This window comes from Vigna unguiculata, chromosome 3 (genome assembly GCF_037176805.1).
Source record: "Vigna unguiculata cultivar grain cowpea cultivar isolate G323 ecotype 2 chromosome 3, ASM3717680v1, whole genome shotgun sequence".
NCBI lineage: Eukaryota > Viridiplantae > Streptophyta > Magnoliopsida > Fabales > Fabaceae > Vigna > Vigna unguiculata.
The window spans coordinates 49,206,498-49,223,104 of record NC_140794.1 but is presented as its reverse complement, the minus strand read 5'-3'; the positions used below and the strand labels follow the sequence as shown (position 1 = coordinate 49,223,104).

General features: G+C 28.5%; 2 protein-coding genes and 1 non-coding gene across 3 annotated transcripts; 2 read left to right on the top strand and 1 right to left on the bottom strand.

Moving 5' to 3' along the window:
- The first annotated feature begins 259 nt into the window (after nucleotides 1-259).
- Nucleotides 260-3,139, top strand: LOC114179766 (salicylic acid-binding protein 2-like). Its single transcript, XM_028066216.2, has 3 exons — nucleotides 260-706; nucleotides 2,500-2,625; nucleotides 2,740-3,139. The coding sequence occupies exons 1-3, from the start codon at nucleotides 281-283 to the stop codon at nucleotides 3,019-3,021; spliced, it is 834 nt and encodes a 277-aa protein (XP_027922017.1). The 5' UTR covers nucleotides 260-280; the 3' UTR covers nucleotides 3,022-3,139.
- A 2,210-nt stretch (nucleotides 3,140-5,349) lies between these two features.
- On the bottom strand, nucleotides 5,350-5,437 carry LOC114180016 (small nucleolar RNA SNOR75). The gene has a single exon (XR_003603593.1). It is a non-coding gene; the product is annotated as a small nucleolar RNA SNOR75 (small nucleolar RNA).
- Nucleotides 5,438-15,117: 9,680 nt separating this feature from the next.
- On the top strand, nucleotides 15,118-16,381 carry LOC114179637 (salicylic acid-binding protein 2-like). The gene is made up of 3 exons (XM_028066050.2): nucleotides 15,118-15,589; nucleotides 15,775-15,900; nucleotides 15,968-16,381. Exons 1-3 carry the CDS (start codon nucleotides 15,164-15,166, stop codon nucleotides 16,247-16,249), a joined length of 834 nt encoding a protein of 277 aa, XP_027921851.1. The 5' UTR covers nucleotides 15,118-15,163; the 3' UTR covers nucleotides 16,250-16,381.
- Nucleotides 16,382-16,607: the final 226 nt, after the last annotated feature.

Genomic DNA, 16,607 nt, shown 5'->3' with positions numbered 1-16,607 from the left:
CAAATTATAGCCTTCTAAAAAGTGTAATGCACGTGAAAGAGGTTATTAAGAGATATTTTTTAACATACACAACTGTTTGATAAATTTATTAATAAGACGTGTGATTCACAAAATTGTTATTTATTTCAAATAAATTTTAGTAAAACATATTAACGAGTGTATTTACAAAAAGAAAACCGGTAATTATCTTAATAAACTTTAATTTGCCGACAAGAAACCCTTTCTCAGTCTATATATAGTGAGAAAGGAACTAGAGGAGGAACCACGAGAAGAACACAAGATGAGTTCAGAAAAAGTTGTTCTGATTTTAATTTTTTGTTTGAGCATGATGAGTACAGGGCATTGTAAAAATAGGAAGCATTTTGTTCTGGTGCATGGGGCTTGCCATGGAGCTTGGAGTTGGTACAAGGTGAAGCCAATGTTGGAATCTGCGGGTCACAAGGTGACAGCACTCGACCTTGCAGCTTCTGGCATCAACATGCACAACATTGACGATGTTGATAGTTTCGCACACTACACTCAGCCTCTGTTGCAGTTAATGGCAACCATTCCTCCAAATGAGAAGGTGATTCTAGTTGGTCATAGCCTCGGGGGACTCAGCCTAGCACTTGCCTCCGACAAATTCCCACAAAATGTTGCGGCTAATGCTTACGTAACAGCTTTTCTTCCAGACACAGAACACAGCCCTTCTTATGTATTGGAAAAGGTATCTGCTATACTTGTTCAACTTTTCATCATTTTTATTTTCTTTGTGCAACTGCAATTGCCGCCCAATAGTGTAACTTAGGAAACTAATTAAAATGAAAGTACACACATGAACCCAAGTTCCACATAAAAGGAACTACCAATAATACGGAATCCAGTTTCTCTGCAATTTTTTTTTGTTATCTTTTACTAATTATTAAAAATATATTATTTTGATACTTTGAACATAATTTTAATATATTTTAATATTTCAAAATTAGTGATCTTTGAAGTATTTTAAAAATTCAATAAAAAGACATAAAAGAAATATCAACAAAAAATCCAAACTACAATAATACATTTTAATATTTTTTGGTTTCTTAATTTTAATGTGTTTTTTATTTTGGATTTATTCTTATATCAAATATATATATATATATATATATATATATATATATATATATATATGTGTGTGTGTGTGTGTGTGTGTGTGTATGTGTGAGTTTGTAACAAAGATAAAATTGATTATTTTATGAAACTTAAAGGACAAACAATATTTTTTATCTTATTTTATATTATAAATTAAATTTAAAGGCGTAGGGTAAGAATATATTTAATATTATTTTTGTGATATTTAATTTCTCGCCACTTATTATTTTATATCTCAAATAAGTTTTAAATTTCTTCACGAGCACAATTATTATAATATAATTATGGATGGTATATATTTCAAAGTTATTATTTCTGAGTAAAAGCTGCAGCGTATATGTTAGATAGTTTCATACACACCAAATGTACAAAAACAAGATGCAATGTAACAGACTAACATTAGAGAAATCTATCTAAGATTTGAAGTTCCTATATCGTGAAGAAATATTTTGTTTATAAACTTGCTTTAAAAGAGTAATTTTAACGAAATAAAAAAAAAATATTATTACGTAGTATAGTTAGAAGTGCAATGTGTAAAAAAGAAAAACAATATTAATGTACATTAATTATAGCCGACGAGTCTCCACTTTTAATTCATCAAAGATAATTAATAAGGATTTCTTGCAAAGAAGCACGTGAAGAAAAAGAAATATGATAAAGTTGAATTTATATTCACCTACGAAATATTGATACTTCAATTTGGATCGGATCACGTATTAGTATGTGACATTTACCCATGTCTAATACTTTAAGATATTTTATCGATATTTATTAATAAAGTACACTACTAAATTCTCATATTACATAAGACTTTTCTTATCAATTTGTTAAAAGATTTTGCAAGAAAAGACTTTTTTCTACAATTTTTTTTTTAAATTTTAATTGACGGGTAATTCCTTTGTGTGTAATCATTTCCTACAAAATTATAAAATTTGTAAGTATTTCTTACAAAATTTGTTGCGAAAAGTGCTTTATACAAAATATTTTGCAAGAAAATTGGTAGCAATTTCTTGCAAAAAAAATTTCATAACAAAATTTGTAAGTATTCCCTACGAACAAAATTTAAAACAAAATTGGCAGGAAATATGAGTTTTTTTAGTAGTGGTATCTAATCTATAAAGCAATAACACTTTCATGACGACAATAGTTCATAATTTTTTATATTAACAACTTTAATACATATAATTTTAATTTGGATTTACACGATAAAAATCATATATTTACATGTTTGTGAGAATTATCATATAGGTCTCAATATGCATATGTCACGTATCGTATCCTATTATTTTCAAGATAAACGTATTCACATATCATATATATGTGTCGTATCTGATACATATATATTATCCGTGCATCATAGATAATCATCATTTTTTTTTTAAAAAGTACGGTGAGATTACTCCCGCGTCTGCATGGATGGACACTAAGTTTGAACCAAGTGGAAACAAAACATCAATGTTCTTCGGTCCCATGCTTTTGGCCAACAAGCTCTACACACGATCCCCCGTTGAGGTAATTACTAGTTACAATATTGTTTTAGTTATGAAAATGTCAAAAAAAACAAAGTATATAACCCTGGTAGTTTCAAGGTTTGAACTAGAACAATATGATAATTGGATCTTTCAGGATCTTGAATTGGCTAAGAGTTTAGTAAGGCCATCATCACTGTTCGTGGAAGACTTGTCAAGGCAGAAGAAATTCTCGAGAGAGGGATATGGGTCAGTTCCACGTTCCTATATTGTCTGCACTGAGGACATTGCAATTACTGCAGAATATCAAGAATGGATGATAAAAAATGCTGCCATCAATGACGTTCAGAAAATCAAAGGGGCAGATCATATGGTTATGAATAGCAAGCCTCGCCAACTAGTTGATGCTCTCCTGAAGATAGCAACTAAATATGCATAAACCCATCCCGCAACCTTTAATTTGCTTTTACTTCATGTTGCTTTCAATTTGACTTCTAATCATCTACTCCATTAAATAAATTAAACAAATAAATGGATATCTTGTGACTTTTGGACTAGTTTTTTCTTCTTTTACTATGAATGAAGTTGGATTGGTTATTAACCGGATAAATTTAGAGACTAATTTGTTTTAATAATTTAAATCTTAATAATTAATATTAATAACCAATTAATTATAATGATTAATTTATAAACTATTTTAATTATCAATAACTTTTAGTTTATAAATTAATCGAATTATATTTGATTTCTACGATTGATCTTAGACATAAGATTTTCTTGCAGTTACATCAGAAAAAAACTATTTAAAAATATTAGAATGGGCTTAACAGACCGAAAACCTATGAAAATGCCAATAAATTAAAAAATAATAAAATTTATTAATTCAGTCAAAACGAACAACACATAAATCAACACAAAGATTATCTTAAAATTGAAATATTAATATTTTTGTGTGGATAAAACCATCGCAGAAAAAAAATTGCTATACAAAAGAAACAAATATATGTTTTATGTCGTCTTTTGCGACGCTAAAAATTGGGTCCGTTTCAAAACTAAGTGTGACTATACGGGAAAACACGAGGTAAGTCGTACTTGAGAAGAAATTAGAAATAGAAATCTAATTAATAATTCTGAAATATTATTGATATTTCGGGCCATCTTCCTTTTGCTGGCCTCCAATTTTTTTTTTTCTTCGTCCAAATCCAAATTAGAGATGTCAAAATGATTTTAACTTTGTTCATCACAGATTTAAAACGGGTTAGGTCGAAAAAATTCAATTTTTTTAAAAATTTAATGTTTTTAGAAGTGGATTGAATTTAACCTTTATCATAAAACGAGGAAAAAATAGATATTATAAATAAATATATGCGGGTATTTTTTATATTCTCATGTTAACGAGGCAGATATAGGAATCATAGTATTCATAGCCATGTATATCCGTACTTGTTATACTCTAATTTAAATTAAATAAACAAAACATGATTAAAACATGAACACATTCATTTTAAATGAATTATTTTTTATCAATTGGTTTTAAAAAAATTCTATTTCTTTGTAATTTGTCATTCAACACTATTTAAATGAGTTATTTGTACTTTGTCTAAAATTAATGTTATGCATTATATTTTTATTTGAATTTATGGTTAAAATATGTTGTAAAATATTATATTTTTATTTTGTAAATAATTGTGGGTATCCGCGGGTAGAGTACTGGGAGCTAGATATATATATATATCCAGGTTGTTCAATAATATTTGAATATTTTGAATGTTGAATTAATTTGTTTTTCAATTTATACATGTTGATACTTTAATCTTCAACTATTATCTTTATAATCATATTTGATTTCACTATTATAAAAATAAATTAAGTCAGGTTATTCTCATTATAATGCAATAAATACATAAAATAAATTGTAAAAAAAAAAAGAAAAACATTGGTAAGTAAATCAATCCACTAACCTACCAATCCCGGATTGTAAAATTTCTGTGAGTTGGGTTGACTCATTCTTAAAAAATGTTTTAAATCTATGATTGTTGAGAAGTCATAAAGTTTGAAATCAGATCCGAGTAAAAATTTCTCAACTTAAAGTGAATGCACATTGATGCTCTATGATTGCCAAGAAAGTTGAGTTGATTCTGAGGTCATAGATCATTAAACTGTATCTCATTTTCTATTTTTATTTTTTGTTTTAATTTAGTTGTTGATGATTTATGACATGGAGTGCATGAAAAGGATTTTGAGTTATTTTCCAAAAAGTTTAGATACAAGAAAGACTACATCGATATCGATAGTAATTGATACCGTCAAGGTAAGGAACATGATACCATGGTATATATGTTTGGAATATATGAAAAAACTCTATTTTCTATATACCTTTGTCAAAGCATTGTTGTCGAGAGAACTCATTTTGTTCGGATAGTCAAAACATGGATATCCTTATGGTGTTCCATCACTCCGTTATTGCCCTCCCACCAATGTGCTGCCATTTATAAGTGATCTTATGAAAATATATTTTGTTTAAAATTATTTGCAAGGGTTAAAACTTTAAATAACTAAAAAGCCTATAACACTAATGTTAATTATTAAATTTTTTTAATATATTATAAAACATTAAAATGAATTTCCATCAATATATTCAGGATGGATAGAGGATTATATTCATGGTATGAATAATCATATGAAGATATTCAAAATTATGCCATGCCAATTAATCACAGAAGAATTTTTAGAAAAATAAATTAAATAACTTAATGGAAGGGTGGAATCCTCTCAGACAAATGCCTCGATTTGTCGTCAGAATTGTAAGAATGGATTAGATCGGACTCGTCATCATTATTTGATCATCACCGAGAAAACCACACCTTCGCATAAGTTCACCAAAAAACGATTCACAAAACAGTATTAACTAAATCAAATCAACTAAATCGAACACATGAATACGAAACAAAAAACAGACTAAAGATAACAACAAATTTAAAAAAAAAAAAAATGAAACTGTGATCATGCTTCTTGCGCAACTGCATTGTTAACCAGGGTTCACCGATTCGCTTTTATAGGCGTTTGGATCTGTGAAGGAAGATTTAGGGTTTAGCACAGCGATAAGGGTTTAATGGCTCCATTTACTGGGCCACAAGTTTAATGGGCCTTATCGATCGTCTTAAAGCTCATTCTATTTTACATCTCACATTCCACGTTTTTTTAATACTTCTAAAATACTTTTATTTTTACTCATCCTAGATTATATTCTTTCTCACATTTTATAAAAATTATTTTATATAACAGAAACTAATTTTTTTAAAATAATTTTTATTTTAAACTTTCGTAATTAAAATAATAGGCAAAGGGTAGAGAAAGTAAAATGGAGAGGAAATTTGGGGTTTTCTTCCTGCACCCCCAATTTTTTTCCTACACCTCCAAGTTTGATTGTGAAGACCATTATATCCTTCGAAAAAATAAAAATAAATTATAAACTAAATATTTTCGTAGCCCGCACCCCTAATAATGAAATTTGGTACCCCAGTTTCTGAAAGTCGGTAACACCGATTTCTAAAAGTCGGTAACCCCGATTTCTGAAAGTCGGTAACACCGGATTCTGAATGTCGGTAACATCGGTTTCTGAAAACTGATAACACCGGATTCTGAATGTCGGTAACATCGGTTTCTGAAAGCCGGTAACACCGGATTTTGAAAGCCGGTAAATTTATGATTTATGTATCTTAAATTTATGATTCTCCTATGATGTTTCTTCCAAATTAATTTTTACCCAAATTAGTATGAACTCTAATTATGATTTTAGGAATTCTTTTATCAAATTGGCATGAACCTTAATTATATTTTTACCCAAATTAGTACAACCTTAAATTATGAAATTTAAAGGTTGTTGTGTTTTCTGCTGAAATGGTAAAATTTATGGATATATCTTGGGTTGCATTACAAATTCTGTTACAGATAATGAATTAGTTGGATAACCTTGATTTGGAATAGAAATTAGAATACCACTGTTGCGTGAATTCAATGATTTAGAAATATTAGAAATTGAAAAGTGCAAACGTGAATCACTCTATGAAAATGGTTTAAGTAAAGAAAATGAAGAATTTTTTATTTAACTAGAAAATTAATTTATATATCAAAAAATTAAATTTGGCACCCCTAAAATTTTTATTCATGTTTCTTCACTGTTCGTATCTTGAAAATAGATAAAACCAGATTCTGAAGGCCGGTAACACCGGTTTTTGAAAGCTGGTAACACCGATTTTTGAAAGCTGGTAACACTGGGTTCTAAAAGCCGGTAACTTCGATTTCTGAAAACCGGTAACTACAAACCAAAAGGGTAGTAGTGGAGTTATAAAAAAGTTGGAGGTCTAGGAATAAAAATTGGGGGTGCAGGAAGAAAAACCCAGGAAATTTTTGGTTTGATGTAAAAAATGTATACAGAACTAGGGGTGGCAAACGGGCCAGCCCGACCCGTTTTGGTATGGCCCGTATATGGCCCATCAAACAGAAACAACCAATAATCACAATTCGTCCCGTATAGGACAGGCTAACGGGCTAGGCCGGGTTGGCCCGTCTAGTTTTCGAATAATAAATTAGTTTTCAAATTTTTTAATTTGTTTTATTTTTAAAATTTGTTTATATATACATATAAATTATTATTAAAGTCATATTTAATCAAATAAAATATTATTTTAATTTTTAATTGATTAATTAGTTTTTTTAATTAGATAAGTTAAAATAATTATTAAATTTACATATTAAATTATTCAATTATAACTAATAATTTAAATTTAATTTGTAGGTGTTAATGATTTAAATTACAATACTATTATATATTTATAGATTTAAAATATATAATCTAAAAATTCATCTTTTGAATTATTTTTATTTTATTTTTTTTAAAACGGGCTCGTACTTTGGCCCGTCAAGTTGACGGGCTGGATGAGACGGGGCAGAACGGACTGACAAGTTGAAATCTTCAACCCAGTCCGTTCCTTTTAGCATGGACTGACGGGTTGGCCCGTTGGACCCAGCCCGTTTTGCCACCCTTATACAGAACATATCAATCACGTTTGAGAGTTTTAAGTTGAAGTTTAAGGGTTTTAAACATGGCAACCTTGGCGCGAGATTGAGTGGCGTAATAGGTAACCAGTCTCTTCCAGATTTGTGTTGATGAAGAAAGACCAACCATTTTGGTTAAGAGGGTGGGTGTCATAGAGAAGAGGAGTCATGATGAGGCGATTAAATTGTCTTGTTGATATGGAAGAAACTCTGGATTTTCATTGTTGGAGAGTTCATCTTCTGTGTTGAGTAATTGTGGAGAAACAACATTGTTGTCAATAAAAGGTAGAAGTTGTAAACCGGTGAGTGTGGCATAACTTATACACCGCATATCTTGATAAAAAATTTGAAGGACGAAAATACTATACTCAAATTTCATATATTTAATTATTGTCACTAATATAATAAAAATATATATAGTTTAGTATTGAAATCTTCTTATATGTTTTTTTTTCAAAAAAATAATAATTTTGAAGTTGTTTTCAATATGAAACTGATTTTAAATAAGTTTTTCTAATTTCATCTCTTTTACTGGATATTCTCATATTTGAGAATGATCTCTTAGAATAAGTTTCAAAGAATTAATATAAAACTTTTTGTCTATAATTTCAAAGAATTAATATGAAACTTTCCACTTATAATTCTTTGAATATTAAGAAATGGTTCTTTAATTCAACAATTGAATTCTTAGTATCATTGAGATGAAGTAAAGAAGTAAATTTGTATGATTTTCATCTTCACAGACATCTTTCTTTTATCACTTCAAACAGAATGAATCTATTATTTTTTTTCTTCATAATATACCTATTTTAAAAAAATTAAGACTAAAAAATAATTTATCAAAATCTAATAAAAAATGAGAGACATAATTATTAACAAAATCTATGATAATCAAGTCACATTTAAAAAATGGTTATGAAAAAAATATATAGTACATAACTTTTATTTTTATATTCATAAAAAAATATACAAAAAATGAAAAAGAAAACTAAATATCAAACTAATATTTCCATATCAAGAGGAAAAAAAAGTAAGAAGAGTTATTTTTTGTATCTTAAAAGAGAAAGGATGAGAAATGAGAAGGAGGAGAATGAATTTATGTCAAATTTTCTTTTTTTTTTAAACAAAAAATAGAAGAAAATATGCAAAAATAATAAATGAATACAATATGTGAGAAACTTAAAATAAGAAAGAGAAAAAAAATATCTCAACAAATTTTATTATTCTTTATTATATTTCATTTTTAATTTTATTATTTATTACTATTAAATATTACATCTAATAAAAAAATCAATCTAAAAATTTTTTAAATTTATTTAAAAATATTTTAAAAAAAATTTAAAGAATCTTGGAGGATCATAACCCTCCCAAAGGCCTTCTAAGCTCCGTCACTGAACTTATATTTTCCAAGGGCAAAAAAAAAAAAGTTTTCCATGTCTACTTTAAAATGGATAAGAATGGAAAAAATATGGACGACACAGGAAGAGTTAACAAGTATGGAAGGTGTGGAAACCATGGGGGGAAGTCATGGCCTAACCAAAGCAAATGTGACGAGAGAGAAGGAGGAGAATAAAACTTGTGAAAATGATACATTGACCAACCAAAACCAAAGCAAACAATTCTCATCCATACTTCAATTTTTTATCAAAAATATTTTATTCGCTTCAAAATAATTTAAAAAAATAACAAAAATACATTAATTTTAAAAAAATCAGAACTAAATTAAAACTAAAAAAATAATTTAATATTTGTAGATAAAAATAATAATTAAAAAAATAATTTAACCAAAATTTTAGTCCCCGATGCACGTATCCATTGAATTGTTAACAAATGTAAAATATCACAAATATCAAACATAAAATAAATCCATTGTGTAGTAGTGAATAACATGAAAAATACAAGAGTATAGATAAAAGAAAGTAGTTGCATTGTATTAGAAGACTTCATATGTAAAGTACATTCTGGATACAATGGATCAAGCATATACATAGAGTTATCTGTACATATAACTAAGGAATGAAACTACATCGACCCGCAAAGCAGTCTTTTGGGCCCTTCATCATACACACATAGACAACCTTTTGTTCTTTTCATTAGACACAAACATAGACGATCTTATACGCTCTTCATCATATGCACAGGATTTAAAATCAATACATTAAATAAAAAATTAAAACAAAGATGAATGATTATTTTTTTCATAATAATTTATAAACCCCCAAAAGAATTGAATGCATTTATATAAAAGCAATGAAAATCAAAACAAAATACATAAATTAGCCGGTTGAGTTTCTACGAGTGCACAATCTTACATGGTATTAAAATTCTGCAAAAATGATTTTAAAAAATGTATGTGATATCAGTGAGGGCTCAACAGTTTGGAAGACCTAAAACAAACTTAACAAATGAGACATTTGATTTAAAATTTATTTTTTGAGTTTTTTTTATACAAAATTATTTATTAAATTGTCATAACTAATTTCATTTGACATTTCTTTCTCAATAGATAATATGACTAATCCGTTTAATCTTTTTTTAGACAATGTTGATCTTAAATAAATTTTTATTACCTTTAGTTTATGAGAAACTCCTTTTAAGTTATACTACAACTAATACTACAATTGTTAACATTATCCTATAAGTTATATATACATTTGAATTTTTTTTTATTCTTTTTATATAATTAAGAATGTCAATTAGTTTATCCTTTTCCAAACCTATAATTTTCCTTAAGATATCTAATTCTGAAATTAAATCAAATTCATCAATATCCAACGAATTATCATGTTTTAAAGATTTTTCAAGATTTAAGCATTTTTTTAGAAAAATGAAATATCTACACACCGTAATACACAAGACATTTGCTCTTTTTTGTTCATAGCTCTTTTTTTGTTATGCAATTAAAGTCTCAATTCTTCTTTTTTTTTTTGAATTTTTGAATAGCTTGATTCAAATTTTATAATTGACATATCTATATATTTTTATATGAAATAAAAAATGATAATATATAAAACACTACTAAAGATAAATATATAAAACGAATGAGTTAAAACAATGAAACCTGATTCTAGTTGTCAAGAAAATAAACTCGATGGTAGACTTGCAGTATCTTGAAGTGTCAAGTCTCTTTTTTAAGTCTCAACTTTTTCACAAACTTGCAAAGTTATTTATTTTAAAATTAATCATTAATAAAAATAATTAAAAAAATATTGTTCTTCTAAACTCAATAATACATTTTTTTTCTTTTCCTAAACTTGAATTATTTTTATACAGAAAACCCAACTTTGAATTATGCTCAAATCAATATATTATCTACCAGAAGATTAAACCATAGTCTAATTAATAGTTTTGTAAAAAAATTCAGTTTCTACTCAAGATATATGCAAAAAAAAAAAACTCTCAAAATTCATAAATAAGTATCGAAAAACAAAACTAAGTAAAAGAAGCACATTTCTAATTCTAATACAAATCCAAAATAGAATAAAAATAACAATAACACAAATAGAAAGAAAAAACATACTAAACAGAAATGAGGATGAAAAAAATTGATACACACGCACAATATGAGAATCAAGAGATTTAACGAATGCAATATGCCAAAACCCTAGAAAAAAAATACTATTAGAAGAAAAGAAGAAAATAAAGTAAGGAGAGGTAAGAGAAGTCATAGAGAGATAAAAAGAAGAAAATATAATCCAGATTGATTATAAGAGAATAAAGATAGTTAATCATTTTCTTCCTTGTAAACAAAAATTATAATTTACTAACAAAATATTTTAACTTATTAATTATCATTTATACTACCAATAAATATTAACATATACTAATAATAATTTAATTAAATTTATTCCCAAACATAACCTTATAATTAATTTAATAGTTTTACATTAGTAATAAAATATTTTGATGAGGTCTTTTTTATCTTAAGTATAATTTTATAATAGATTTAATAGAGGTATATTAATTAGTACTAAAAAAAATTTGAGGCCTTTTTTTTCTTAAACTTAATTTTATAATTAATTTAATAGAAAAATATTAGCAGTAATTTTGTTTTGGCCTTTTTATCTGTAGGCCTAAAGCGAGTATCCTGATCGTGTGTCATATTAATTTTAAATTTATTGAAATTTTGTGAGATTGATCTTCGCTAATAATGGTAAAACGAATTTATAAGTTAATTCAAAACATAAGTTGTTAGAATTACTTGTCAAATACAATCATAATTTGCAAATGATTCAAGTGTATGCATGACTTAATTTATCTTAAGCTTAACAATTATTTATTTAATAATAAGGGTTATAATTTTTTTTTCTATTTTCGTTTTTATTTTTGTCAATGTAGTGTTATTTTTTTTTCAATCAGATCCTAATTTTTGTTAATTTTGGTCATTTTTTTTAATACCATTTAAACAATTAATTGTAATGACGGTCATGTATCTTTTCGTGGTTCTTTTTAATCTTTTAGATTTTTAAAATTTAAAAAAAATGTCCATGTGTCAACCCAACAACATGTCATGTGTTATAATCAATGTTATATATTCAATTTGTTTCTTATGTTTGTTATTTTGTTCAATTTAGTCTCAATTTTTTTTAATTGAACAATTTTGTCTCTCTCCAAATTGATATCAAATTTAATTTTTATATAAAAGTTATAATGATTTTTTTTATTAAATTTCACATTTTTATTCAATATTTTTGGTTTAAATTTACAGTTAATTTAAAATTAGAATAAAAATTTTAAGGACGAGAAGTAACACCATTGATCTAAAATTTTAAGAGATTAGTAGTCATCATCCTTAAAGTTTTCATTCTAATTTTAGACTAATTATAACCTTAAACCAAAATATTTAATAAAAATATGAATTTTAATAAAAACATCATTATAATATTTATATAAAAATTAAATTTTGTTTAATTTGAAGAGGGACAAAATTGCTCAATTTAAAAAAATTGGGACTAAATAAAACAAAAATAAAAAATACAGAAATAAAATTGAATATAAAATATTGATTTTTGACTAATGACGCGCTGATGGGTGACACAAGGTCATTTTAAAAAAAATTAAAAAATAAAATAAAATTAAAAAACCACGAAATGACACTTGGTAATTACTGTTCATTACCAATAATTATTTAAACGACGTTAACAAAAAAATATATCAAATTGAACAAAATTGACGAATATTAAAACGTGATTAAACAAAAAAAAAATATTAAGACTAAATTGACAAAACTGAACAAGAAAATATGGAGCAAATGTATATTTTAAATAATAATAATTTTATAAGCAATTCAATTAACTAATTAATAATTTTTTGAATTTTAGTAAAACTTTTCTAAATTCTTATTTATCTTAAATTAAAAGAAATAAAGTTGTCAAATTATAGCTTTCTTAAGTGTAATGCGAACATGCATTAAACGTGAAAGTGGTTATTAAGAGATTTTTTTTTTTTGTAACATACACCACTGTTTGATAAATTTATTAATAAAAAAGTGTTATTTACGAAATTGTTATTTGAAATAAATTTGAGTAAAACATGTTAATGACTGTATTTACGAAAAGAAAACTAGTACTGTGACCGGTAGTTATCTTAACGGAAATGATATTTGAACATAAATTTTGAACTCATTTTTTACATGGGTGACGTGGCAGACTTTTTTAATTTTTAATTTATTTTTTTTAAATGAAACCTAAGCCATTGTCACATGCGCGGAAGTTATCCCGAAAATCCTTTTTGCCAAAGCGAAATCAAACATGGAGAGAGAAAGTTGAGTGTTGGTGAGACAGGGAGAGAGAAAGGCGTTGCAGAGTGGAGCGTGAGAAAGTCGGAGGAGAGGCGGTCAAAGTGTTATTTGTGCGACAGAGGGAGAGAAATGCGTTGCAGAGAGAGAGGCGGAGAAAGTGTTGTTTGTGCGAAAGAGGAAGAGAAATGGGGTTATCTTATTTAAGATGTCTTTAGGTTGTTCTTTAGATGTTGTTAAGTGCATTTTATGTTGAAGTTTGTATGGTAAAGCAGAAGCACCACCAACACTGTTCTGTATGTGATGTTATTCAAGTTATTAACTGCTCCAATTTGCTTCATATTGGTTTCTAAAAACCATTTCAAAATGCTGGAAAAAACCCCCGCTCCCAGAGGTGGGGAGTGGTCTGTAATTATATGGGGAGTGGTGGCAAAGACCAAAATCTTTGTCACTACTCCCCATATAATTTGCTATTACTCGCCACATTTGGGAGGGGTTGTTTGATTTTTTTATTTGCCTATGCCTCCAAGCAAGGAAGACAAAGCCCATGTCAGCCCTTACGCACTTTAATTTAATTTTATGTGCATGTATGTGAGGTGATGTTGTTGTTGACCTTATGCTGGGTGTTAGAATATTTTTTACGAAATGCTGAAGACCAAAATCTTTGCCACTACTCCTCATATAATTTGGTACTACTCCCCACATCTGGGAGTGGTTGTTTGATTTTTTTATTTGCCTATGCCCCCAAGCAAGGAAGAGAAAGCCCATGTCAGCCCTTACTCACTTCTTTAATATAATTTTATGTGCATGTATGTGAGGTGATGTTGTTGTTAACCTTATGCTGGGTGTTAGAATATTTTTTACGAAATGCTGAAGACCAAAATCTTTGCCACTACTCCCCATATAATTTGGTACTACACCCCGCATCTGGGAGTGGTTGTTTGATTTTTTTATTTGCCTATGCCTCCAAGCAAGGAAGACAAAGCTCATGTTAGCCCTTACTCACTTTAATTTCATTTTATTTGCATGTGTGTGAGGTGATGTTGTTGTTAACCTTATGCTGGATGTTCGTTTTTTTTTTACGAAGTTCTGAAGACCAAAATCTTTGCCACCACTCCCCATACAATTACAGACCACTCTCCACCTCTGGGAGCGGGGTTTTTTCCAGCATTTTGAAATGGTTTTTAGAAACCAATATGAAGCAAATTGGAGCAGTTAATAACTTGAATAACATCACATACATAACAGTGTTGGTGGTGCTTCTGCTTTACCATACAAACTTCAACATAAAATGCACTTAACAACATCTAAAGAACAACCTAAAGACATCTTAAATAAGATAACCCCATTTCTCTCCCTCTGTTGCACAAACAACACTTTCTCCGCCTCTCTCTCTGTCTATAACGCATTTCTCTCCCTCTGTCGCACAAACGACCGCCTCTCCTCCGACTTTCTCACGCTCCACTCTGCAACGCCTTTCTCTCTCCCTGTCTCACCAACACTCAACTTTCTCTCTCCACGTCTGATTTCGTTTTGGTAAAAAGGATTTTCAGGGTAACTTCCGCGCACATGACAATAGCTTATATTTCATTTAAAAAAAATAAATTAAAAAGAAAAAAAGCCTGCCACGTCACCCATGTAAAAAATGAGTTCAAAATTTATGTTGAAATATAATTTCCGTTATCTTAATAACCATTAATTTGCCGACAAGACATAACAAACCAAACCATTTCTCAGTTTACATATAGCGAGAAAGGAACGACGAAGAGGACCAGAAGAATAGAAGATGAGTTCAGAAAAAGTTGTTCTAATTTTTATTTTGTGTTTGAGCATGATGAGTGCAGGACATTGTATAGATAGGAAGCATTTTGTTCTGGTGCATGGGGTCTGCCATGGAGCTTGGAGTTGGTACAAGGTGAAGCCACTCTTGGAATCTGCTGGTCACAAGGTCACAACACTCGACCTTGCAGCTTCTGGCATCAACATGCACAACATTGACAATGTTAATACTTTCGCACAGTACACTGAACCTCTGTTGCAGTTATTGGCCACAACTTCCTCTAATGAGAAGGTCATTCTAGTTGCCCATAGCCTTGGCGGACTCAACATAGCACTTGCCATGGACAAATTCCCACAAAAAGTTGCTGTTGGTGTTTTCCTAACAGCTTTTGCTCCAGACACAGAACATAACCCTTCTTATGTTTTGTTAAAGGTATATGCTATACTTGTTAAACTTTTCATCGATTTTTTTATATTTTTGTAATGCCTTCAACAAAAAGTACAATGGATTAAAAATATTATGCGTAAAAATTTTCAATTATATTATATTGTTTTCAAGATTATATGATATAGTTCCATGCATATATTCATCATTATTATTTCTTGTTTCTTGAAAAGTACGCTGAGAGAATCCCCTTGTCTACATGGATGAACGTTAAATTTGAACCAAGTGGAAACAAAACATCAATCTTGTTTAGTCCCATGTATATGTCCAGCAACCTCTACCAACGATCCCCCGCTCAGGTACTTACTTGTTACGATAATTGTTTTAGTTCTGAAAAGAGTCATAAAACATGAATATGATTTTCAGGACCTTGAATTGGCCAAGAGTTTAGTAAGAACATCATCACTCTTCGTGGAAGACTTGGCAATACAAATGAAATTCTCGAAAGAGGGATATGGGTCAGTTTCGCGTTCTTTTATTGTCTGCACTGAAGACCTTACAATTCCTATGGAATATCAACAATGGATGATCCAAAATGCTGTCATCGATGACGTTTTGAGTATCGAAGGCGCAGATCATATGGCTATGAATAGCAAGCCTAGAGAACTATTTGATTCTCTCCAGAAGATAGCAACTAAATATGCATAAATCCATCACACAAGCTTTAATTTGCTTTTATTTCTTCTTGCTTTCAATTTGACTTGTCTAAGGACTATAAGATCTCGTTTGAAATTACTACTCTACGAAATAAATAAATAAATAATAAGAAATATCTTGGAACTCCTGAACTTTTTTTCCTTTTCACTATGAAGGAAGTTGTGTTCCTTTAACCAAAAAAGTCAAACTAATCAAATAAATGTTCCTACCAAAGATATTAAATAAATTTAGTTCAATGGATAATAAAATTTTTTGTTGAAAATCATATCGACTATAAATAAGACCGATTTATAATATATAAGTGGATGAAAATCTTATCTTATAAGTTGGTGTTGTAAAATTAAGTTAG